The 27747-nt window shown below is 46.6% G+C and overlaps 1 protein-coding gene across 1 annotated transcript in view; it reads left to right on the top strand.

Moving 5' to 3' along the window:
* ZNF804B (zinc finger protein 804B) overlaps positions 1-27747 on the top strand; it is a 455182-nt gene that overhangs the window by 393200 nt on the left and 34235 nt on the right. The window contains exon 2 of the mRNA XM_073581949.1: positions 4579-4722. Within this exon, the coding sequence (XP_073438050.1) occupies positions 4579-4722 (144 nt within the window). The remainder of the gene's footprint in view (positions 1-4578; positions 4723-27747) is intronic.

Raw genomic sequence — 27747 nt, 5'->3', positions numbered from 1 at the left:
GGAAGACAATCAAGAGGCAGGGGTGCTCCTGGGAGCAGAACACTGGTATAGTCGCTGGGGATGTGTGAGGAGACTGAGACCGCCTCCCCCTCTTCAGAGGCATCCTCACACCTTGACTCGGCGACTAGCAAACCAGGCGAAGAAGACGACCTTGCTGACTGAATGCGACGCAAGGGAACCAGACACCTCTAGTCCCTTGGTTGTTTCAAGTGTGGTGCCTTGCTGGGTCTCCAAACATAAATGGGCATCAGGATCTCTGGTTCAGAATGACCCATGGGCATACCAGACAGCCAATGGAAGACGAACTTCTTTGTATACAAAGCTCCGACCTGGAGCTGTAGTTGTCCTTGCAGGACTAGACTGTTCTCAAAGAGGGCTCGGCCACCTTTAGACAATGCCCACACCGGGTTCTGGAGCTGAAGAATGGAGATCACACACCGACTCTGTATGGCTGGTGGCTCGAACACCCCAAAGCTCCCAGAAGGCAACGAAACAGTCATAGGCTTTAATGGAGAGAGAGGACTCTCGCCAGGGGCAGCCTCTCCTGCTGGCCCAGGGTTCTGGAGTACGGGCTTCACAGGTCAGAGGCCAGGTTCCGGCTGCAACTTGGCCCGCTTCTTCTTTTTAGACCTCTTGGATCTTGCACGGGAGGCCGCATCGGCAGACTGTGGAACAGGTGATGGCTGGACAGTCATAGATGGTTGAGACGATTCACCCACAGGTTCCTCTTGTCTCTGGAAGCTTGGAGGGGAAGACTTTTCAAGAGCAGCTGGACGAGGCATGTCGAACACTTTACGGAAGGCCACCAAGAAGGCCCCCAGGCTCATGACGACAGGGTCCCCTGCTTCCCAAAGGGGACAGATCCACATCAAGGCATCACCAGCTAGGTAGGACATGATGTATCCCACCTTGACCCGGTCAGAGGGGAAACAAGCTGCATTCTGCAGGATGTAGTGCAGGCATTTCTTCAGGAACCCTTGGCACTCTTTAGGGTCCCCATAGAACCTAGGCGGGTCTGCTGGGTCATGCTCTTCATAGGCCAGGAGCTGATTGTAGAGAGCATTGGAGACGATGATTGGTTCAGAGGTCTCCACAATCGGAACCACGCAGGACGGAACAAATTCCTCTGGTTGCTCATACTGGCAGGGAGAAAGTTCATCATGCTCCGCAAGCGGAAGGACATGGGACTCAGCGGGGACCATGGCCTGTGCAAACTGTCATGCTCACGCCTTGGCTGAATGACGTGAGCCGGGGGGTTGTGGCCCCACTGTGCCACAAACCAGGCTACCCTGGAAGGGGCGTGACTACGGCAGCTACCTCGGTCTTCGCTGGAGCCTCTGATGGTGAGGTCAGGCTTGTGCGGCAGGTAGCTGCCGGGTGCCACGCCAGGGTGGTGTCTGGCTGTGGCTGCTGATCCCACTCGGGAACAGGACACCTGGACAGGTGTGAGTGACAAGCAGGCTGAGACAAAGGGCAAGCGGACACGGCTGGGACACAGGGCAAGCGGGCACGGCTTGGAGACACAGGACAGGCGGGCACGGCTTGGAGACACAGGACAGGCGGGCACGGCTTGGAGATACAGGACAGGCGGGCACGGCTTGGAGACACAAGACAGGCGGGCATGGCTTGGAGACACAGGACAGGCGGGCACGGCTTGGAGACACAGGACAGGCGGGCGTGGTATGAGAAGGGACAGGTAAGGACCTGTTCACACAGCAGGTGTAGGCAGGAAGGAGTGGTGTATGTTGGAACAGGATTTGGACCTGTTCACACAGGAGGTGCAGGTACGGATATAGGCTGGAGTGTGGAGTAGGCAGAGCGGCTCGGGAGCCGTGCAGGCAGAGCGGCTCGGGAGCCGTGCAGGCAGAGCGGCTAGGGAGCCGTGCAGGCAGAGCGGCTAGGGAGCCGTGCAGGCAGAGCGGCTAGGGAGCCGTGCAGACAGAGCGGCTAGGGAGCCGTGCAGGCAGAGCGGCAAGGGAGCCGTGCAGGCAGAGCGGCTAAGGAGCAGTGCAGGCAGAGCGGCTACTGAGCCGTGCAGGCAGAGCGGCTAGGGAGCCGTGCAGGCAGAGCGGCTAGAGTGCAGATGCACAGACAAGGAGAACACAAGGAAAGACACGGCAGAGAAGGAACCACAGACAAGGAGACAGACAGAGGTAAGACTGAGTTCAGACAGAGACACAGGGACAAAGACACAAGGACAAGGATATTCTGCCTTCTGGCAGGCGGACAGAAAACAGACAAGGCACTGGGAACAAGACTCAAGGGCCAGGATATTCTGCCTCCTGGCAGGCGGACAGAGAAATGCTAGGCAAGGTACCAAGACACAGGAATACGCAGTACGAGCCTTCAGAGAAGGCAAGACATAGGACAGGGCCTGGCTAGCTCAGCAGCAAGGAGCTAACTGAGTTTAGACATTGCACAGGCCATGTTTCAGTGGGAGTGGCGAAACTAAATAGTCAAGGGCTCTAGGTGCGTGGTAAGGGACATATTACACAGGTGCACCCTGACTGCATAAGAACCAGAGAGTTCAGGCGCCGCCTCCCTATACACACAGTCAGGAAACATGGAGAGCAGAGGCACAGAGCTGGCAACAGACAGAATTCACAGCATGGCTTGAAGCAGAAAGTAAGTTGGTGTGCGGTGGATGGGAGGCCATGCAGTGATGCCAGCAGGGTTGTTAGTTAGATGGATATATGTTGATTTTTTTTTCTTTTTACAGGTGCAAATGGTCCATAAAATGGGGCACTAATACTGGATGAGGCATAAAAGGGACACTGTTACTGGGTGGAACTTACAGTGAGGCATTATTACTGGTTGAACCATAAAAGTCATTATTATTTAGTAGAAAATAAAAGGTAGAGGCGTAAAAGGGGGCATTATTACTGTGTGGGGCAAAAATGGGGGGATTATTACTGAATGGGGTATTAAACGGTCATTAATACTTAGTGGAATATAAAAGAATGCATTATTATTAGGTGGGGCATAAAAAGGGCATTATTACTGAGTGGGAGATTAAAAGGGGCATTATTACAGAATGGGACACTAAAGGGGGCATTATTACTTAGTGAAACAAAAAAGGGGATATTATCACTGTTTGAGGCATAAAGGGGGACTGTCACGATCCATTTTCGGATCTGTGGCAGAGTCTGGACTCTCTTATATGAACCTTTTTCCTTTCTGGCCTCGGGGGTTAATATGGAATTTTGCCCCCCCCGTGGCCGCTGGTGTTACTACAACTGTAGTTGGTCTGCTGCTGGGTTTCTGCCCCTGGTGGCCGCTGGTGTTACTACATGTTTAATTAGTCAGCAGGTGACCTCCTCCCTCCTTCCTATAAAAGGTCATCAGCTGCTGCTGCTCCCTGTTGATAATACTGGTCATTTGCTAACCAACCTTGGTGCCTTTCTCTGCTGCCTGGAGCCTTGGCGGCAGATAAAGCTAAGTTTGGGTTTTTAGTTGCTTTAACCCCGTGGTGTCTGTTTTATTTTGCCTTGTGTGTTAATTGGTGCAGTTCACTTTATTCCCTGTCTCACCTCCTGGGGAGGGGGTTGGGTGTTTAGCTCAGGGCTAAACAGGAGATAGAGACAGGTCGGGGACTTGGGCCTCACTACCATCAAGTGTACCCCCAAGTTAAAGAAAGTCAGGGCACCTCCATAGCCTGAGGGGCAGTTCAGGGGCCAAGGTTCCACGTCTCCTGTTTCCCCACAACTGCCCGTGACAGGGACATTTTTAGTTTCATAAGAGGATAATTATTACTAAGTGGGGCATAAAAGCAGCATTATTACTCTATGGGGCATGAAAGAGGTATTGGAAAACTTGCTATGGGGCCTAGCATTTTCTGGTTACACCCCTATATACAGATTTATGATTTGTAGAGTACAATGTATGAGCCCCATATTATTTCATTAGGCAAAATACGGCGTAATTTCTCATACGAAATCCAAAATATCTATAAAGGAACAAAATAGGCTCATACAATCCTGGAGTGCGGTATTATGGATCTGGAATCACACAGATCTGTAATAGGGACATGAACATGAGTCCTCAGTGGAGGTGGCCACTTTATGGCTAATTTTTGCAAATATCTGTAACTTAGTAATAAATATTGATTTTTAAATTCTGCATCGCTTACTATATTTGTCAAGCCACAGCCTATTCGGCATGCCTTTCCGCTCCCTTCCATAATATAGGGATCCTCCTCTAGTAAAAAAAATACTGTATATTGCACTTGAGCTAAATTCGCAATGTCACGGATTTTGCGCGTTCACAGATGGTTGTTTTATAGTACAAAACACAGAGATTAACAATAGGGAATTTCTTTATCATCTTGTATTATTTATATATGCTGACGCTTAAAATGATCAGTATACTGTAAATTACCTCTGGAAGGGGAAAAAAATAAAAAAGGAAAAACATTTAGAAAAAATAAATTAAAAATTAAAAACATCAGCAATGTTCCATTTTGTCTAAAACAGTCTTTTTTTATTGTTGAGAAATATTCTGCAACCAGTAAGTACAATGCCATATTTCAGAGAAAAATTTCAATCATTATCCTTTTTTTTTGTGTTTGTATCCTTACAGGGCTACGCGGAAAAGGGAAAAAGCATAGCGAACGCTCTAGAGGATTTGAAGGCTAATTTCTATTGTGAATTATGTGACAAGCAATACCACAAGCACCAGGAGTTTGACAACCATATTAATTCTTATGACCACGCTCACAAACAGGTAAGCCTGCCCGGGAAATTCATGTTTACCAATGACCCATTAATATCGCTATCCAAAAACATCACTAAGATCTACTGCTGGGGAAGGGTCAAAGCAACGCAGCGGAAATTAAGTCCTTTTTTTCGTATTTTAATGAATCATCCTACAGATTACTTCAAAGTGTCATTACTAACCCGGCAGCCATACAATATATCATCCCATTTACACAGATGGATGTACTGGGTGAGGGTTTATTCATGCAATACAACAATAATATACAATAATGCAATCCTATAACCAAAATAAACATATAAATAATAAAAAAGTATAAGATTCGTAAATGAAAAATCCAAAGAATACACACCTGATATCAAAACAAACACGGCAGAGAAGCAACATTACACAAATAAAGGCTCAGAACAGTAACCCATGATTCCCCATTAGAGAGGAGTGAACCTTTCAAGGTTCGGCTCGGATAGGCGAATGTCCTGATGTTTACCGAACATACCCAAACCCCATTGACTTCAATGGGAGACAAAACCAAACACATATAAAACATCTTCAGTGAGGGGGCAAAAAGCTGCTGAAACAGCTCAAATTTGGGGTAGACGCTAGAAAATGTGGCATCATTTGACCCAATTGCACTGTAAATAAATTATTTTAAAAAAATTGATGTGAGTTCCCCTATATTTTTGATAACCAGCCAGGCAAAACTGACAGCTGCCGGCTACATCACTCAGATGTCAATGTTCGCAAGGCTGGTTATGAAGAATATAGGGGTCCCCATGCTGTTTTTTAAATTATTTAAATAAATTATATTAAAAAAATGGTGGGGGGTCCCCCTCATTTTTGACAACCAGCCAAGCTAAAGCTGATCGCTGGGGACAGGTATTCTCAGGCTGGTAAGTGCCCCCAGCATAAAAATAGCAGCAAAGGTGCATATAATAGATGTGCCAATTCTGGCACTTTGCCCGGCTCTATCCACTTGCTCTGTGGATGTGACAAGTGAGGTTCATATTTGTGGGGTTAATGTCACCTTTGTATTGTCAGGTGACATCAAGTCCATGGCTTAGTAATGTAGAGGCCTCTATAAGATGTTTGTCCATTACTAATCCTTTAGTTATATTGTAAATAAACACATCCAGAATAAAGTCCTTAAAATGAAAGAATGACACAGACTAATTTAATGAACCTAAATTAAACCATATTCATGTCATCAGCCATTCCACTGAAGCCATGGTCTCCTGTAATAAAGCAAAAATAAAAAACAACAATATCTCTCACCTGTTTGTCTTTCTGCCCCAATCCATAATCCATGTCTGGGGATAAATAATTTTCAACCTGGACAGTGCCAAGATGCGACCGTTCAGTCTGAGAACCACCGATGAATGAGCTGCTGTGAGCGCAGCATCAGTGACTAGCAGTGACGTCATCAAGGTTTCTGCCGGTCACTGAGGATGCATTTCTAGCCGGGCCCCTGAACAGCGGTGACCTCAGTGAGATCACCACTAGCACAGTGAGAGCAAAATCTCATGGTGCAGCGCTGATGACACAGGGATGTTATCCCTGTGTCATCATTGTGCATGTGTGCAGGATGTTTTGTGGCCCATGCTGCTACCGGAAACACTGACGTGTGAAAGAGCCCTTAGTGAACTTGGTCATTTACCGAACTTTGGCCAACTTTTGCCGATTTTTAGGAAAAAAAGCTCGGGAATCCAAACATGCAACATTTGTGTCGAATTTGAGATTGGCAAACATTTTCCGAACTAGTTTGCTCATCTCTATTCCCTTTTACAAAATAAATCATAGTGGTAGGTACAGGAAACATACAAGAAAACAGTCTTTTCACACTCCATAGAGAAGAAGGGGTGATTTAATACTCTGCACTTACAAATTTGTGATAAGACTGTCAGGAAAACCACACTGAACTTGCTCACTGAGCCAGTGCGTGTGTCCTGAGTAAAGCGAACTATGCTCAAAGATACCTGTGGAGCGGGCAGCAGCTGAGTAGATGCATACTTCAGAACAGCAGGACCTGAAGCACGTGACTGCTAGGGGCGTGGCCTAAACTCCAGAGAGCTAGGAGCTGCAAGAGAACTCCTAGCAGGGTAACTGCGGGACAAAGTTACCAAGGGGCATAGACAGGGAGGATAGTCAGGACGTAGCCAATGAGTCATACACAGAGATAGCTGGAAGGTACAAGAGGGGCGAGCAGAGAGTAGTCAGGTCACAGGCAATGAGTCATACACAGAGAGGGTAGCGCAGTACAGAATCAACAGGCAAACTCACAACTGGGAACAGAACCAGGTCAGAACCATATAAACAAGCTATAACAATGAACAGGCACAGGCACACAGAGGTCACCACACTCAGCAAAAGTCAAAAGTATAACTGACAGGGATGGGAGCTTCCCAGGGGTTTAAGAAGCTCTCCCAGAACCAAAGAGAGGCCACAATCATTAACCCCAGGTGTGCAGGTCAAAACTGCACTGAGCTCCAGACATTAACCCCTGACGTGCAGCTCAAAAGCCTGCACTGGGATCATGACAAAGACATTCTGCTTTATGCTCAAAAGTTACTAAAACATGGACGCTTAAGTTCTGACCCTTGGACAGTCTAAAATGGAGCTTAAAGAGGTTACCACAGGATAGGTGAACTTATAGATCGCTGGGGGTCCAACTGCTGGAATGCACAGCAATCGGCAGAACAGGGCACTTTTATCCCTGTTAGAATAGATCAGCAGGGAGCATGTTCGACCGCCGCTCCACTCATACACTAAGAGCCCGATTCATCAACACTGGTTTGTATGTGGGGGTGTGCTGGCATCAAACGGTCTTGATACATGAAGAGATGTATGCTTATTCATGATTCTTTCGTGTCTGACGAGTGTGAAGTGCATCTGCTTGCTACGGAGAAATCTCACTACAGAAAGTGATTGGAGTGAGATTTCTGGCATACGAAATGCCACAGCTCATCAGGAATTAGACGAGCTGTGAGATCACGACCCTACCATTTGCCCCGTTCTGGCTCTACCCTCTATTTGATAGAGCTGGGAAAAACATGTAAAAGCACCAAAAGTCGCAAAGCTTAGGGTTGCGCCTAAACTTTGAGAATTTTTCAAGTTTATACATCAGAATTCTGACATGAAAGCTTTAGTGAATCAGGTCCTATGAGTCCGCCGAATGCTGCAGTTGACTTTTTCCAACAGCCCAATAGAGAATTTATTAAACAGAGATTGTGCATTTAACCTGCCTTTGCACTTTGTATCGGGGGTAAAAGTGCCCCGTCAGGGATAGCAACGTCCCATTCTGCTGACCAGTGCAGGTCCCACAAGTTGAATCTCTATCAGTCATTAAGTTATCACTTCCCTCTGGATAGGTGATAACTTTATATCACTGGACAGACCCTGTAAATGCCCAATCCTGTGGGGTGCTTATATGAACTTGGCCCATTCTGAACCAGGACATGCCTGAATTTACCAAGCTTGTTTTAAAAAAATTCAGGTAATCCCTTAAATTTTGGACTGTATTCAATTACGTTCAAATACCATACTAGCCATGTTTCCCAGAATAAGGAAAAGCAATAGAGTCTTTGACTTCTCGATAAATTGCCTTGGCACTCAACTGGATGCTGCCAATGCCTCTTGACACCTCCTGTTAGGCTGTGCTTCTGGAAAGTTTCTTGCATGTTTCACCAGGATTCTGTGTGCTAATGTCAAAACGTACATTTGGGGTGCATGAAAGAGGGTATAAAGGAGGGGCATGTAAGTAGAGTGACCGGTGAGACCGGCGTTGGCTACCGAGGAAAGTATGTTAAGCACTTTGTCTGTCTCAATCAATATTCCCCTGAAAGTTGGCAAATTTTACAAGGACATGTAGACAAACACTTACTAAATTGTACGTGTGTATTGTTAGATTGATTTTATTTGATTTTATCATTTGAGGAGTAAAAGTCTAATTTTCTTATTGTTATCTATAATTTTGAAGCATTTTTCGTAAGCATTCTATTGCATGTATGTTTGTCTTCAGTATTTTTTTGGTTAGTAAGTGTGAATTATAAATGATAAAGTACTGAATTATTACATACAATTTTTCTTACTGAGAGGCCAAGATTTTGTCTTGCACATGCGGATTTACTAAAAAAATCAAAGGGCTTGACATGTTGAGAAATAAAGTACGATAGATACTGCACTCGGAAGGTTCACCGGAATTAGTAACTGGCCAAACATGACATCACTCTAGTCAGTTGTTGCCGGACCTTCCTCTTCGCCCTTAGCCCATCGGTTTACAAACAATGGCCTGATATATTTTGGCAACTGGATGACAAAAGATGCAAAATGTTTTGCGTTTCCCATTTCCTGTATTTTAGTAATTGTCAAGTTGCTTCTCCAAAGCCAATTTTTTTTCCAAAAAGTTGAATTTTACAAAGTCCATTCCACAAGAACTTGTATTTTTATGATATTTCCTGAGAGCCATGTACACGACTACATTATGGTTCCATTTTATGCCATGTGTCATGGCTATGGGCATCATATACCTGTTATAGTTTGTATGGTCTAGACAGAGATCTTTGGTTTCCACTTGACCATTTGAACTATGAGTCAATCCCTTGGCTACCACTGGACTACAATCCTCAGCTCTAGTCTCTTTAGGTCATGGTGGGGTGTAAAGGTAAGCAGGGAAAAAAAAGCCTTCAGACAAATAAAAGAAAATAAGGTGAAATTCATGTCTGGAAACTTCACTGTCTGATTTCTACGCTGCGTATAATTACTAGTGTAATTGTATAATTGTACTTCATCATAACTACACATCCTTTTTATAACTGAGAATTTTTGCACATTAAAACATATAATTTCATTTCTGCCAAAGGTTGCTGTGCATTGTTGCGTTAGACGGTAATTGAGAACATTGCAAAAAATAAAGCTAAATGTCTCTGAGTCTTTTGACCCTTGAGCGGTGTTTGATGTGGACCTGCCTTCAGCGGAGATAATTATGGTATATAATATCACATTCTTTGTAAAAGAAAATAAATACAACTGTTGAACTGACCTTCCTTTAAGCAGAGGAATTTTACAGATCACTACACTAGATTGCTCATTGTCCCTCTGCAGTCACTGGGAGTTAATAGCTGAATGTCTGGGTTTATAATAAGTCCACATGGTATACAACAGCCAGTCCAGCCTCACTATAGACCATAGCACATTTTGTTATTCACAGCACAGTCTAGTCTCGTTTGGATAAGCTCAGTTATGTTTCAGTCATTTCTAAAAGACTTTACTCCAAAGCAGTGCTTGTTTTGAGTCACCACAGGTGGACATGGTTTTTGCCAACAATCATGGCATGGTTTCAGTCACTGCTTCTTGATCCAACCCTGGGCACTGCTTACTCTACCTTCCAGCAACCTTCTCTGCTTCCTGGTGCATTGGTTTTTTAGGATGACTTTTTGCCTGAGTATTCAGGCAGTGGAGCAGCACGGTGGCTCAGTGGTTAGCACTGTAGCCTTGCAGCGCTGGAGTCCTGGGTTCGAATCCCACCAAGGACAATATCTGCAAGGAGTTTGTATGTTCTCCCCGTGTTTGTGTGGGTTTCCTCCGGGTTCTCCGGTTTCTTCCCACATTCCAAAGACATACAGATAGGGAATTTAGATTGTGAGCCCCATTGGGGGGACAGTGATGATATATAGCGCTGCGGAATGTTAGCGCTATATAAAGATTATTATTACTTTTCGTCCACACTGTCTTTGTTAAAGGCTTTCCTGTGCCAGTTGTGCATGAACCTCCTGACCAACCTAGCTCGCCTATATCTCTGGCCAGTTCTGCATTGGATTGTGAAAGACCAAGCTTTGTTACATTGCTAAGTACTCTGCCATACCATTGCCAGTTCTGCATTGAACTCTGTGACTAATGAAGTTCTGCTATGTATATCACTCTATATCAACTCTACTATAATGCAAAGAGCTCTGCATTGGACTCTGTGACAAACTTAGCTCTGCTACTTCGCTGGCTCAACTCCACGACTCCCCTGTATCCTTGTTACACCTTTGTTACATCTCTTTCCCTAAACTCAGCTCTTCAGATACAGTGACTTCCACTTGCTTCTGCTGTTGCCACTTTGCAACAACAGTTTTGTTTTGTTCCATATGGATCTCCCTGCTGCACCAACATCATTTGTCCGTGCTGAATAATAACTGCTCATCCATACTGAGAGCTTTGAGGATCCATCATATCAGATGAGACATAATAATTAATGCTTGCTAAGCTAAGCAACTGGATACCACGTCAGTCTCCTGATGTGGTCCATCCGGATCCAGTCTCTGCTCTCTTCCTCTTTCCACACATTGCTAAAACCATGCAACCAATTTCTTCTTCCGCTCCAATGAGTGCCTCAATTTGCCTTTCCGGATCAGACATGTATTTCTGATCTTCACACTCGCATGATGTTGCATGGATTACTGTCTCTTACTAAAGACCTGCAAATCTAGCCAATATTTACTGTACATTACCGGAACAGCCATGTACTGCTTTCCATTGCTGTCACCCAGTTGTATGAATTATTGCCCAGAGATGGCCCCCCTGGTAATACTCTCTAATCTCTAACCGCTGAAGCTAGTTCTCACCTTCCTAACTGGGCCCCATTTTTCGAATATGACACGTGTCACTACATTTCTCTGGCTGGTCAGAGATTCAAGACTTTTTTTTCATGACACATTGTACTTTATGTTAACAGTACATTTAGGTTTATGAAATTTAAGTTTATTTATGAAAATAATTGAAATTTGTCAAAAACTTGGTAAATTTTTTAAAGTTGCAAAAATTTTTTTTATACACTTAAAACAGATAGCAATAACACACACAAGAGTTACTATATTATTTATTTACAGTGTAGGCGTTAGCTGATTAATACTCCCATCATCCTCTCCTGCTCTCATCGTTATTATCCGCAGCATGCATTGGCTGATGGGAGCAGTAGTCCCATCAGCTGATACCAGTGACCGGAGCTAAACTTTATACCTCCGATCACGCCTGCGCACTCATGCTGTCTTTTGACAGTGTGGGAGCCGTGCCTGTCTGACCAGCGGTGATGATTTTACCGCAGATCAGAAGCGGATGTTCGGGCCCCCAATTCAAGTGAATGGGGTCTGGGTTCGGGTCCTGTTCTGGTACCCGAACACAAACTTTTTGTAAGTGTTCAGCCGAACCCGCTGGACCAGAACATGCAGGTGTCCACCCATCTGTAATAATGAACTGTTTTGCTCAAGATGGTCAAGTATTAGTTTGTGCGGCTTTCCATAATAGCCCAGTAGTGTTATATATCCACGGGGCGGTTGTACATAGTACATTGCATTACTCTGGAACTGAAACACTAAAATCAATGGCAAGACTTCACAAACGTCCCTTCAGAGTACTCTAGCTGCTCAGACGACACCATTCAATTAAACAAGCCTTAAAGCCAGCTTCACTGTATTTGTATAAGTAGGGTAGAGTATTCCTTCTGCTAATGTTTTCACTAATTGCTTTATAAAACCCTAGGTCACTCATCATTTGCATAGATTTCGAACGTTTGTATTTCTGTACGGTGCCAAGATGTGATCGTCCAGGCTGAGAACCACTGGGGAATGAGCTGCTGCGAGCACGTTAGGTGAATATAACTGTGTTTGTTATTTTTAAACAAAAAAGTAAAAGTGTTTTGTTTTATTTCAAATGAAAGACTTTATTCTGGCTGTGTCTTTATTTACCATGTAACTATAGGATTAGTAATGGAGAGGTGTCTTATAGACGCCTCTCCATTAGTAATCCGTGGGTTTGATGTCACCTGACAATACAAAGTTGACATCAACCCCACAAATATGAACCCAACTTGCCACCGCTACATGACAAGTGGGAAGAGCCGGGCAAAGCGTCAGAATTGGCACATCTAATAGATGTGACTTTTCTGGGCTGCTGTGGGTTGCTATTTTTAGACTGGGGGCCAATATCCATGGCCCCTTACCAGCCTAAGAATACCAGCCCCCAGCTGTTTGCTTTAGCAATGCTGGTTGTCAAATATGGGGGGACCCCAAGCCATTTTTTAAAATTATTGAAATAACTTTAAAAACAGCGTGGGGACCCCTCTATTCTTGATAACCAGCCCTGTGGAAGCTGATAGCTGAGGGTTGCAGCCCACAGCTGTGAGTTTTGTCTGGCTGGTTATCAAAAATACAGAGGAACTCACGCCTTTTTTTAAAATTATTTATTTACAGCGCAGGAGCGACTGATGAATAATCCCATCTGCCGCTCCTACTCTCACTGTTATTAGCGGCAGCAGGTTTCGGATAATGGGATCAGTAGTCCCATCAGCTGACACCAGTGACCGGAGGTATACTTTATACCTCCAATCACAGCTGAGCACTCATGCTGTCTTTTGACAGCGTGGGAACCACGGCTCTCTGACCACGTGGGGATGATTTCACCGCTGATCAGAAGCTGTGTTTGCTGCTCTGTCATGCACATGACAAACACTGGATGTTCAGGCCCCCCATTCAAGTGAATGGGGTCCAGGTACTGTTCTGGTACCTGAACCCAAACTTTTTGTTACTGTTCGGCTGAACCCAACAGACCCGAACATCGAAGGGTCCGCCCATCTTCATACTCTAACAGTTTCTCTTCTTTTTACTACTTCCTGTGTGATAGCACTTCATTTGAGAATCCTAGTGCATACTGGTATAGCCAAATGGGTCATTATGAGGGGGCAGAGCCTCTGCCCCCACCTTGAAACAAAGTGTCATCAGTGACATCCATTTCAGGGGCCTTGGCTAGTCCCTGCTCTACTGATCATGCACCAGTTGTCAAATCTAACATATGCACACTGACAGTGTGCTCTATTGCTGCCTTGTCACTTCTCATCAGAGCCGGTGAGGGAGCGCATTGTCACTGTGCACTGGGAAGAGTAGTGCACAGTGACAAGATCCTACTTAGCATACATCAGAAATGACAACTCCAGCAACTTAAACGGAAATCACTCATGATGCTTCATCTCAGGGTAGGGGTAGAGGCCACATTCATTCCACGACCCCCGCAAACCTTCTCCATGCCCCTACATGCGTATTTGTACTCTGCAGCAGGTTTTAATGACAAATCATCTTGGTGTTATGCAAAGCAAATCTTTCAGAATCAATTTTCTCCAACACCTGGGAGAATTGCTAAGTCTTCCATTTTCCTCTAAAAGGTTTTTCATACCGTTGCAAATTTTCACTTATCATTGCACAAAATAACCTCTAGATTGTACTAAATGCCCTGTAAGAATAGTGTTTTGGCCGCAAGTTCATGCGACAGGTCCATTCAGTCCTACACTCTGTGATTTTTCTTGCGCAGCCACCACCCCATTTCTAGAGGGCATTTCAGCGCCCCTTTTTTTGGGACCGGTGAGGATTCCAACAGTTCAACCCCTACCAATCGGCAAGTTTTCACCTATCCTATAGGCAGGTAATAACTTGCAATGACTGCATGATATCCTGAAAGCGTTGGCGTGTATGGAATCACATCATCTAGAAATGGTTTCGCTCCAACCTATGAGGGGGTTTTCCATTGATTTCTGCATTCAGCTTTTGCTCATGGGTGACTGCCAATCCATTACTGCGGGGCATTTCAGAACATTGCTTTCAGGAATTCAGTAAATTGTTGCCTATCCTGTGGATATATGATAACTTGCAATGTTGGAATAGGAATAAGCTTCCCGGACATTCAGAGAAAGTTGGCATCTATGGACTCATTACTAGGATGTAATATGATTTACTAGAAACGCTTCACCTTCTGTCCTACCTAAATGAAGTATTGGGGGAGTTAGGACCTGTGAAAATGTCAGATGAAATCGCTTTTTGCTATTTTTCATTTCATAATGCTGGTAGCTCTGTTCTCATATGTTTCCTCCTTCCAAAAAGATGCATAAACCAGGTTGGACGCGCAAAGCCGTTACAAGTTCTATCCAGATACATTGCATGCTCCCTATTTTCATAGTGGTGTTTATGTTTGCAAATTCGGCAAATGAATCCGTAAATTACCGCGCATAGCACACAATGGCATTACAACCAATTATTTGCATACAAAACCATCTAAAAAAATAAAAAAAGGATTACAACAGCCAACGATGATATGCATTCAAGTGGTGCCAGGTTAGGGGGGAAAGAAAAAACAAAATTGGATTGTCAAATGCCACTGAACACAGCTTGGTGACTATTTGTATCTTCAGGCAGCACATTCCAGATTTAAATGTCAATTGATACAACAGATTATATTCAACCCGCTAGTCTACGGGGTCCAATCTGCTTTACTAAAAGCTGTGCGCACCTGCTGCTCCAAAACATAGATGCAAACCTTGTTAAAAAATTGAGCGCTGGGCAAATAAATTATGATGGCGCCTCGTCATTGGGAAAAGCATGTTGTTTGCAATAACGAGATTCCTTTAATCATTAGCTCTTATGAAAGCCTTAAGAAATAAGACTGGGTTCTCCCTTTAAATTAAGCGCCGAGATGAGCCAAATTTGACATTAAATGCTATGAAATTGCCTTCACCGCTCTTAAGACGTCAGGCTAATTAGTATGTAAATGGCCTATTTAACCTCTTTTAAATTGAAACCCATGGGACTCTTAATTTCATAGTCGATAATGCTCGTCCAATGTCGGCCCGGCAATTGTTTTACATTGCGTTAGGCAAGGAATTGGAGATACATTATCAGACGGTTGGGATTAGAATTCGAGAGGCGCTCAAAGAAAAAAATGCCAGGCGGAAAGATAAAGATGGGTCTCTGCATATTTTGAAGATATATATCCTTTGAATACATTTTTGTTAGAGTTTGTGGACAGAGAAACATACCCCTTTGGAAACCTCCATCTCCATTTTGCTGGGGTGTTGCAGTCACAGCAAAGGGAAGGTTTCTGTTATAGCAAGTTGCCCCCTAGCTAGAAATGATCAAGAACCTTGTAATGCTGACGAGAACTATGTCAGAGAGTGGACCCTCTGGATCGCGGATCCGGAGCCCCTGGGCCGAGCACACCAGGTGAAGACCGACCCCTATACAGGGACCGTTTGGGGCAGGACCACAGAGGACGGAGGCGCGATAGCCGGAACCAAGAGGGACGGCTCCACGAACAAAAGGCCTGGGAAGGCAGCGGACAGAAATACTAGCAGGACAGGTGGCTCAGGGAAGGACACAATACGGAATGGCAAGAGGAAGGATCAGGGCGAACTGGAGACAGGGAACGGCCACAAGGAATGGAAGGAAAGGAGAGCCTGGACAGACTGGGGAGAGCGAGAGGGAACGACACAGAGGAAGGCAGGAAGGATAAGGCAGAGATTGGACTAACTACAGGAGAACTGTAGGGGCCAGATTGCTACACAATCATCAGGCGTCCTCCTAACAGCGGGGACGCCTGAAATATACCAACCCCTGGAAGTGCGTGCCCCAAGCCAGCCCCTCAGCGCCGCCCACAGCTGGAGAGGACGGGAGGGGGCGTGCGCGCGACAGAGAGCGGGAGCCAGGAGCCGCCGTGAGGGAGCGTGGACGACGGGCGCGAGCCCGGACGGGAGCGCGCAGGTAAGGAAACGCTGCGGTGCGCGCTGCAACAGAAGGGACATCGGCGGGCATAGCCGCCGATGTCACAGTACCCCTCTCCTTACGTCCTCCCTTACTGAGATTGGCAAAAAACTTTTTTAGAATCCGGGGAGCATTGACATTCTCCCGGGGCTCCCAGGACCGTTCCTCGGGACCAAAACCCACCCAATCGATAAGAAAAAGGGTCTTACCCTGGACTCTTTTCATAGCCAAGATGTCCTTGACCTCGAAGACGTTGTCCGAGATAACAGGAGAAGGAGGGACGACGGAAACTGGTTGGAACCGATTCAGGACTACGGGTTTCAAGAGCGAGACATGGAAAGCGTTGGGAACCCGGAGCGAAGCAGGCAACCTCAGTTTGTAAGCCACTTCATTAATGCGTCCAATCACTTCAAACGGCCCAATGTACCGAGGGCTCAGCTTATAAGAGGGAACTCTCAGACGGATATGTCGAGTAGAAAGCCAGACTTTGTCACCTGGATGGTACGGAGGCACATCCTTCCGTCTTTTGTCTGCATGCTTCTTGATTCGGTTGTTGGCACCCTTGAGCGCGTCCCTGGTCTCTCTCCAAATCTGTGAGAATTCTTTAGCAAGAGAATCGGCTGCGGGTACTCCTGTAGACGTGGAGAAAGGTAACGGAATACCTGGGTTTTGACCGGTTACCACAAAAAAAAGGTGACTTGGTGGTAGATTCGCTGGGATGATTGTTGTGGGAGAATTCAGCCCAAGGTAAGAGTGCGACCCAATTGTCCTGATGGGCGTTGGCGAAATGACGTAGGTAGGTGGTTAACACCTGATTAATTCGCTCCACTTGCCCGTTGGTTTGAGGATGGTATGCGGAGGAGAAGTCGAGAGATGTACCCATAAGCCGGCAGAGAGCCCTCCAGAAGCGGGAGGTGAACTGGACCCCCCGATCCGACAGAATCCGCTGAGGAAGACCATGCAGCCTGAAGACCTGGTGGATGAAGATCTCGGCCAACTTCGGGGCGGATGGTAGTCCCGGTAAGGGAATGAAGTGGGCCATTTTGGAAAAACGATCTGCCACGACTAAGATGGTGGTACAACCGGCTGAGCGGGGTAAATCAGTTACAAAATCCATGGCGATCTGCTGCCAGGGGACCTCGGAAACTGGCAATGGGTGAAGAAGACCGGCGGGCAAAGTCCTAGCCACCTTGTTCTGGGCACAGATTGTGCACGAGGCAACATAGTCCATCACATCCTGGCGAAGCGTGGGCCACCAGTAATACCGAGACAGCAGCAAGAGAGTCTTTTTAGTCCCAACGTGTCCTGCAATTTTGGAGGAATGCCCCCAGCCCAACACCTCTGTACGCCTGTTTTGAGGGACGAAAGTCTTACCGGGCGGAGGAATAGCAAAATTCACAGGGGCCACGGTGATCATCTTAGTAGGCTCGATAATATGGGATGGGACTTCATCCCTCTCCGATGACTGTAATGACCTGGAAAGGGCATCGGCCTTGATGTTCCTATTACCAGGTCGAAAGTGAAGTTGGAAGTCAAAGCGGGAAAAATACAGGGCCCACCTGGCTTGCTGGGCATTGAGTCTTTGGGCAGACTGCAGGTAAGCCAGGTTCTTGTGGTCAGTGAGGATGGTAAAGGGATGTACAGCCCCCTCGAGTAAATACCGCCATTCAGCCAAGGCCATCTTAATGGCCAGTAATTCTCGGTCTCCAATGGAGTAGTTGCACTCCGCAGGTGAGAAGACTTTAGAAAAGAAGCCGCAAGGAACCAACCGTCCGGATGAAGCCTGCTGGGACAGGACCGCTCCAGCTCCAGTGGAGGAGGCATCCACTTCCAGGATGAAGGGCCTGCTGGTCACAGGCCGATGCAAAATGGGTGCTGACGCAAAGGAACGTTTCAGGGCTTGGAAAGCGTTTTCAGCTTCAGAGGACCAGCTGTTGGGCTTCATTCCCTTGCGGGTCAAGGCCGTGATGGGTTTGGTAACCGTAGAAAAATGAGGCACAAACTGACGGTAATAATTTGCGAACCCAAGAAACCGCTGGATGGCCTTAATCCCCACTGGACGGGGCCACTTGAGTACCGCACTGAGTTTTTCGGGATCCATCTTTAGGCCGGAATCGGTGACGACATATCCCAAGAAGGGCAGTGACGACTGCTCAAAAAGGCATTTCTCAATCTTGGCGTAGAGTTGGTTCTCTCGAAGGCGGTGCAAGACCAGGCGTACGCTTTTGCGATGGGAGGACAGGTCGGGTGAGAAAACGAGAATGTCGTCAAGATAGATGACCACACAGGAATAGAGTAGATCCCGGAATACCTCGTTGATAAATTCTTGAAACACAGCGGGAGCGTTGCAGAGGCCAAAGGGCATAACTAGGTATTCATAATGCCCGCCACGGGTATTGAAGGCCGTCTTCCACTCATCCCCTGCACGGATCCGGACCAAATTGTAAGCTCCCCGCAGATCTAACTTCGTGAAGATCCGGGCTCCTCTCAGACGGTCAAAGAGCTCAGGAATCAACGGAAGGGGGTAACGATTTTTAACGGTGATATTGTTTAGACCCCGGTAATCAATGCAAGGCCGCAGTGATCCGTCTTTCTTCCGGACGAAGAAGAAACCCGCGCCCGCAGGAGAGGAGGACTTCCGGATAAACCCCTTGGACAGATTTTCTTGGATATATTCCGTCATGGCAGAGGTTTCGGCAGGAGAAAGAGGGTAAGTTCTACCTCTGGGAGGAACGGCTCCAGGAATCAGGTCGATGGGGCAGTCATAGGACCGGTGCGGAGGCAGGGAATCCGCCTCCTTCTTGCAGAAAACATCAGCATAGGCGTGGTATGGAGCAGGAAGACCGGGGAGGTCCGTTGGCCTAAGCTGAGGATGGGAACGAACCAAGGTACGTAAACAGCTAGCATGGCAGGTGTGCCCCCAGCGTAGGATCTCTCCGGAGCGCCAGTCGATGACTGGCTCATGCCGCCTAAGCCAAGGAAGTCCTAAGAGAATGGCATGGGATAATTGAGGCAGGACATAGAAGGCAATCTTCTCAGAATGAAGTGCGCCAATTTGTAGCTTTACTTCAATGGTAACCGTGGTGATGAGCCCAGGAAGAGGTTTGCCATCGACGGAGGTGATTGCTCGAGGGTTATTTAAGACGACCACGGGAATCTGGAGTTTGTCAACCTCCTCCTGGCGGATGAAGTTGCCTGCTGCACCCGAGTCCACATACACCTCCACAGAGCCACGCCCCCGACCTGTAATAAGCAGAGCTGAAAGAGTAAGTGGGAGAGAGGGGGTCAGATCACCTAGGGGGCCCTCTCCTACCTGGCCTATGCGGATGCGTTTCCCGGTCTCTCAGGACAAGTGCGTACGAAGTGATTGGCCCCTCCACAATATAGACAGAGTCCCTTAGTCATCCTCTCCTTACGCCGTTGTTCAGACAGCTTGATGCGATCCACCTGCATAGGCTCGGGGACAGTGTTACTAGGAAGGGCAACGGTGCGCGGAATGGGAGCTTGGTATAATCTAAAGGACCTCTTCTCCCTGGCTGACTCTCTAGCGCGTTCCTGAAAACGCAGGTCAATACGGGTAGCCAGGGAGATGAGATCTTCCAGGGTGGTAGGAAGGTCACGCCCGGCCAACTCGTCTTTGATTTTACTAGAAAGGCCTCTCCAAAAAGCACCAACCAGGGCTTCGTTATTCCACCCCAGCTCCGAGGACAAGGTCCGGAAACGGATGGCGTATTGCCCTACAGTAAGGGACCCCTGGCAGAGGTTAAAAAGGGCCTCTGTAGAGGAAGCAAGGCGTCCGGGTTCATCAAAAACCTTACGGAATGTTTCCAAAAAACTCTGGATGTTAGTCACCACAGGGTCATCCCTCTCCCACAACGGATTCACCCAAGCCAGCGCCTCCCCCTCTAGATGGGAGATTATAAAGGCCACCTTAGCACGGTCCGTGGGGTATTGTTGGGGCAGAAGATCAAAGTGCAATCTGCACTGGTTTAAAAATCCCCTACACAATTTTGGGTCCCCACAGTACCTAGGCGGCTTACCAAGACGGGGAGGAGGGAAAGAGACAGCGTCCCGGGCTAGGTTAGAAGCGGCCGCAGAGGACTGCAAAGAAAGCAGCCGATCATCCACGGACGCCATATACCCCAAAATGTGAGATTGCGCATCGCGCTGCTGTGCGAGCTCCTGCTGAAGACTGACTAAGAGAGGTGCATGCGCTGGGTCAGCGGTTTGCAAGGCGGAGAGCCGGGTGTCCATGGACTTCATGAATGACATGATACGGGTCTGATTTTCTCTTAGGAAAAGCAGTTCCTTTTGAGTGGCCGCCGCAGCACCGGCGGGGTCCATGGCCTGATGATACTGTAATGCTGACGAGAACTATGTCAGAGAGTGGACCCTCTGGATCGCGGATCCGGAGCCCCTGGGCCGAGCACACCAGGTGAAGACCGACCCCTATACAGGGACCGTTTGGGGCAGGACCACAGAGGACGGAGGCGCGATAGCCGGAACCAAGAGGGACGGCTCCACGAACAAAAGGCCTGGGAAGGCAGCGGACAGAAATACTAGCAGGACAGGTGGCTCAGGGAAGGACACAACACGGAATGGCAAGAGGAAGGTTCAGGGCGAACTGGAGACAGGGAACGGCCACAAGGAATGGAAGGAAAGGAGAGCCTGGACAGACTGGGGAGAGCGAGAGGGAACGACACAGAGGAAGGCAGGAAGGATAAGGCAGAGATTGGACTAACTACAGGAGAACTGTAGGGGCCAGATTGCTACACAATCATCAGGCGTCCTCCTAACAGCGAGGACGCCTGAAATATACCAACCCCCGGAAGTGCGTGCCCCAGGCCAGCCCCTCAGCGCCGCCCACAGCTGGAGAGAGAGGACGGGAGGGGGCGTGCGCGCGACAGAGAGCGGGAGCCAGGAGCCGCCGTGAGGGAGCGTGGACGACGGGCGCGAGCCCGGACGGGAGCGCGCAGGTAAGGAAACGCTGCGGTGCGCGCTGCAACAGAAGGGACATCGGCGGGCATAGCCGCCGATGTCACAAACCTTAAGAAGAGTTTTTGTTAAAACGATCTCTCACTTAATCATGGAAAATGAAAGGGTCTGTCCAGTAAAAATAAGTTATTATTGCCTATCCACGGAATAGATGATAGTTTACTGATCATTGATGGTCCGATCGCTTGGGATCTGCACTGATCGTCAGAAAGGGGAATATTTGTGAATGATAATGAAATTGCAAGTTGGATGCCCAACCGCTGATCCATTCCTTCTCTTTGGCGCTGCTGGAAAAAGCAGATCACAGCGCTCTGCAGCCCCATAGGTGATGAATGGAGTGATGGCCAAACATGCGTACTGCTGCTACATTGTAAAGGAGATAAAGGTTCCCCATTCTACTGATAGGTGCAGGGCCCAGAGCTCGAAATCCCTTCAATCTATTTTGTGGATAGGCAACAATGGGTGTATTAATTTTGTTAATTTACAATAACAGAGTGAATGTGAGCAACTTAAATAGCGGCTCTCACCATCGATGTAAAATGTCGCTATATTTCCTCTCGTGTGAGCTCAAATAAATGCTGTTTCACTGTTATGCTTAAGAGTACCCTTACACTGAGACATGGCCACTAATGGGTATCTCTGTCTTTTGGCTTATTCAGATGTTCGATTTTTTTGGATGTAATTCAAGAGCAGTCTGATGATTTTTTTAACAGAACCAGTGGCTTGCATTGATAATTTTGATATGACTCCTTGATCAAAATCGAATTATTCACCGTGATATTCCTCAAATCTCATGAAAAATTACGGACATGTGACTAACTCCATAGACTATCACAGGTACGAGTGCTATCCGTGAAATCCACGGATAGCACTCATACGTAAAAATTGGACATGTGAATGAACCCTTAGAAAATTTTCACTTTTTGGAAAGGTTTATTGTTAACTAGTGACGGGCAACCCAAACAGTAAAGTTCGGGGTCCATACGAACATACAACACCTGCTGTTCTCAGCTCACTTCACTCTGAGCCAAGCCAATGAGCTGCAGTGACCTCAGTGAGAAAAAGTCTCACGGTGCCGTGCTGAGCTCAGTGAGTTCACCGTGATAAATTTCTCACAGTGAACTGCGGTCAAATCACTAAGCTGAGCGCTGCACTTTGAGACTTTTGAGGTCACCGCAGTTCAGGGGCCTGCTCGCTGCAGCTTATTCTCCCCTGCTTCTATGCATGAACGTCACCGTTCATGCTGAAGAGCAAATGTCGCACAGATGGATTATGGTTTGGGACAGTATGGATTCTTTCCACTTTGGACAGGTGAGGGATATGTTTTTTTTTTTTTTTTTTTTCCAGGGGACAAAGACATTGCGGATTAGGCATTAAGGTGATTATAAGTGTGTTTTTTATTTTTAAATAAATTTGTAAAATGGTGTGGACATTTCTTTCAAATAAATTATTGCTGTGTGTTTATTTCCAAACTTTTACTATGGGATTAGTAATGGGGGCGTCTTATAGGCACCTCTCCATTACTAAATCATGGGGTTGATGTCACCTGACAATACAATCCCCCAACCCTTTTACCCCACTTGCCACCACCACAGGGCAAGTGGGAAGAGCGAGGCTAAGCGCCAGATTTGGTGCATCTTAAGGAAGTGCAATTTCTGCAGCGACTGAGGGCTGACGCTGGTATCCTGGGAGGGGACAATATCCCTGGCCCCTTCCCTATTAACATCAACCCTCAGTTGTCTGCTTAGCCTTTGCTGGTTTGAAATTATGGGGGGACCATAAGTCATTTTTTTTCTGGGGTTCCCCCAGAAAATAACCAGTAAATTATAACCAAACATCTGCGAGCTGATGAGCTGCTATTAATAGCCTGGGAACCATTAGGGATATTTCCCTTCTTCCCAAAATATTAACATCAGCCCTCAGTATGTTGCGGTGGCAAGTAGGGTAGTAGGGTTGTGGGGTTGATGTCACCTTTGTATTGTCAGGTGACATCAAGCTCAGGGGTTAGTAATGGAGAGACATCTATAAGACTAACCCTATAGTCATATTGTAAATAAAAACTCCCAGAATAAAGTTGTTTAAAAATCCACACCCTGTTGTACAAATTTATTTAAAAATAACAAAGTTATACTCACATTGGGGCCATTCCATTTTAGCCCTCATCCCTTATAAAAAATAGAAAATAATAAACAGCCATGAAGAACATCTTACACTTTATCCACTGTTGCCCAAGGGATAGCAAGGGGTAGGTTAAATTCTGAGGACTCTTGTACCTAGTGGCAAAGGGAGAGGAACAATCAGGTAGACATGTAGAAAGGAACATAGAAAGAAAATCTCTGAAAATCCTACCTTTTTCCTCCATCTTTAATATTTTGCAGATGGTTACAACAGCTGGTTCCTCTTTCTCAATGTTGTAACCCAATCTGAGCATTTTTTTTACAATAAGGTAAATCTTTCCCAGAGTTAAAGGCCAGACTGATCTCATACATTAGCTTTGTTGCTGTATATAATTCATAGAATCATGGAATTTTAGGCTTGGAAGGGGACCTCCAGGGTCATCATGTCCAACCCCCTGCCCAATGCAGGATTCACTAAACCATCTCAGACAGATGTCTTTCCAGCCTCTGTTTGAAGACTTTCATTGGAGGAGAACTCACCAACTCTCATGGCAGCCTGTTCCACTCACTGATCACCCTCACTGTCAAAAAGTTTTTTCTAATAACTAATCTGTATCTTCTCTCTTTCAGTTTCATTCCATTGCTTCTTGTGTTTCCATGTGCAAATGAGAATAAAGATTATCCCTCTACACTGTGACATCCCTTCAGATACTTGTAGACAGCTATTAAGTCTCCTCAGCCTTCTTTTTTGCAAGCTAAACATTTCAAGATCCTATCACTGTTCCTTGTAGGACATACTTTGCAGTCCGCTCACCATCCTGGTAGCTCTTCCCTGAACATGCTCCAGTTTTTCAATGTCTTTTTTAAAATGTGGTACCCAGAACAGGACACAGTATTTCAAATGAGACCTGGCCAAGGAGGAGTAGAGGGGGATAATTACTTCACGTGATGTAGACTGTATGCTGCTCTTAATATATCCTAGAACAGTGCTTTCCTTTTTTGCTGCTGCATCACACTGTTGACTCATGTACAGTCTCTGATATTTTAGTATACCCCAGTGTTTTTCACACATGTTGTTGCTTAGTTCTATTCTTCTCATTCTAGAGATGTAATTTTCATTTTTCTTGCTCAGATGTAGAATATGGCATCTCTTCCTGTTAAATACCATTCTATTAGTCACTGCCCATTGTTCAAGCTTACTAAGATTCTTCTGAATCCTTTCTCTGTTTTCTCTAGTGTTAGCTATCCCTCCTAGCATTGCATCGTCTGCAGATTTGATTAGTTTACCTTCAGTTCCCTTATCTAGATCATTTATAAAAATGTTGAACGACACTGGGGCCAGGACAGAGCCTTTTGGTACTCACCTTGAAACACTCTTCAATTGGAAGTGAAACCATTTATCACCACTCTGAGTACAATCACTGAGCCAGTTATGAATCCACCTAACTGTAGCTTTGTCAGTCCCATACTTGGTCATTTTTTCAATAAGGATAGTATGAAATACTTTATCAAATGCTTTGCTGATGTTGAGATATGCTATTTCTACTGCATTTCCCTGATCCACCCAGTCAGTGATTCCATCATAGAAGGAAATTAGAATTGTCTGGCATGACTTGTTTGCTACAAACCCATGCTGACTCTGGTTAATTATTGTATTCTTATCCAAGTACTTGCATACATGCTGTTTAATAATTTGTTCAAAGATCTTGCACCGACAGTTACCCGCCTCCCGTTGCCCGATAAATATGCTGGGGATGGCGCCTCCTGTAGGGGTTTTATCAGCCAGTGCTCGATACACCTGGAGCTGCTGGCTGCGCAATTCCCTACGGAACGGGCTAAGGTGGCTTTTGTTATCTCCCTACTGTCGGGCAAGGTGCTGGAATGGGCTACGCCTCTGTGGGAGCGTGGTGACCCCGAGATTCGGTCCACGGCTAACTTGCTAACTGCCATCAGGCAAGTTTTTCTCGGTCCTCGGGTCACGCATGATACGTCCCTGCAGTTGCTCACCCTTACTCAGGGGTCACTCTCGGTTAGCCAGTATGCCGTCCGTTTTCGGACACTGGCATCCGAGTTGGAATGGTCCAACAAGGCCCTAATCCCCGTTTTTTGGCGAGGTCTAGCGGAGCATGTGAAGGATGCTCTCTCTACTAGCGAGATTCCCACTAGCTTGGAAGAGCTAATCTCTGTCTCCTCACGTATCGATCTCCGTTTTTCGGAGCGCGGTATGGAGCGTGCTCACTCCAAGCGCAAATCTGTTTCGGCTCCCAAATTTTTTGTACCCCTTGAGCTAGACGAGGTTCTACCTCCTGAGCCCATGGAGGTGTCTCGCACCAACTTTAATACAGACTCTGACCAGGAATCCATCTGCGGTTGTCACCATGTCTGTGCGGTTTCTCCGGAAGCTGGCTCCCCGCAAAGGTTGGAGTCTGAACCGGCTATCGAGACCTTTGTCCCTCCTCATCTCAGGGCTCAGGTGCTCGCCTGGGCGCATGCGCCTAACACGCACCACCATCGGGGCTATATGCAGGTTTAAAACTGTTGGCTGATGCGTATTGGTGGCCCCATAGATCTCGGGACATAAAAAAAATTTATTCAGGCTTGCACCTTATGTGCTCAGCCTAAACCTCCTAGACAGAGGGTGGCGACATCCGCCGACACGCGGCAGCGTGCCTCTGTCACTCCCGCTCCTACTATCTTCCAAGTGTCCCTCTTGAAACCTGGTGACCTCGGTTCCTCTGATGCCTTCCAGGTGTCTCGGGTTACTGTAACCCGTACCTGGACACCAAGCTCGCCCTCGGACGAGTTTGAGCCCTATGCCACCGTAGGGCACAGGGTATTCGCCCGGAGGGCTCGGGGAGGAGGGGGCCTTAGGAGGGGGGTAATGTTAGGAATCTGTGTCCTGCCATACTTATGCAGAGATCCAGATCCTCACATTTGTCTCCAGAGGCTAAGTCCTTTCAGCCAGCTTCTGAGCATGCTCCTGGAATGAGCTCCCATTGGAGTTCAGGAGTCAGGTGCTCAGGTCCTGCTCCTGATTCCATTGGCTTAGCTCAGGGCTCTGGAGATTTCTGGCAGGTCCCGTACGCTATAAAAAGTGCACATGGCCGCTTTGCCATGCGCTAGTATTTTCATACTGCTGCTGTATGTATGGTGACGGATGCATGGACTGGTGACTGACTTATTAAGAAACCCCTTCCCTCTGATAATACGATTGTATGAGTGATTGGGCAGCCGCCAGTAGCAGCGCCAGCGCGCTCCAGCTATTCCTGTCTCAGCAGCTAGCGTCCTGCATCGCGCCAGCTCCGCTGAGGCTCCGTTCACACAGCACTGCGATTGCAGTTCCTCGAGTGTTCGCAGTTGCGACGTCTCGCACCTCTTTTTCACGGTAGGTCTTGTCTGAGTAGTTCTGACATTTAAGACTGCTCCTGTGACCCTTTATTACCGTGTCGCTGTTGTTCTGTGGCTTAAACAGACACAGCATTTTTGTGTGCTTTAAGCTTGCGGCTCTGTGTATTTAACAGAGCTTGCTTCAGTGCACTCCGGCTGCAGTTAACCCCGTGTACATTAATACCATAGTGCTCTGCCTCTCTAGCAGCGGTCATATCACCTGCCGCACGGTGGACCCCGAGTGGCGAAGGCACTTTAATTATTTTTTTTTTTAGTGCCTTCCACCACTCCTGACAGATCTTTCGTGATAAAGAAGTAAGGCTCACTGGCCTATAATTTCTTGGCTCCATCTTCTTTCCTTTTTTGAAGATAGGGACAACATTTGCTCTTCTCCAATCTTCTGGGACTTTTCCTGTTCTCTAGGATTTTTCAAAGATTCTGGCTAGTGGTTCTGCAATTTCCTCTGCTAACTCCTTTAGTACCCTAGGATGTAACCAGGAGATTTAAATTCATTTAAATTCATCAGCTATCTGTTTATAGTTAGTGTGAATTCTTTTAATATAGACTAATGCAAATAAATCATTTAATAAGATCTGGCTTGTCGCTAAAGCTGCCCAGAAGCACTTTAAACAGCTGTTGGTTGAACGCTAATTTGACCAACAGCTAGTCCCTCCCAAGACTCATGTATAAAACATGTAGTGTTATGAATTGCGGGAAAAGGGATAACTATCTGCCAGGCATCTGTGAGAAGAAAACGATTGGGCATGTTGAAATTTAATAACCTGATCATTTTTTTCCCATGATATCTAACATCAGAGAAAATTTGTGACACCCACAATGTGGGTTTTGGCTGACATTAATTTTATGTGTATGGCCACCTTAAATCTAAGGAAATTCACATTATTGGGACTTGAGTTGTACATTCCTGAGCTTATATCTGTGAATTCATAGAACAAAGCATGTATCCAAGGATATGCCAT

The sequence above is a fragment of the Dendrobates tinctorius genome, unplaced genomic scaffold (assembly GCF_039654945.1).
Source record: "Dendrobates tinctorius isolate UK_male_01 unplaced genomic scaffold, ASM3965494v1 ptg000070l, whole genome shotgun sequence".
NCBI lineage: Eukaryota > Metazoa > Chordata > Amphibia > Anura > Dendrobatidae > Dendrobates > Dendrobates tinctorius.
The sequence above is the reverse complement of the archived record's forward strand: the minus strand, read 5'-3'. Positions and strand labels throughout refer to the sequence as shown.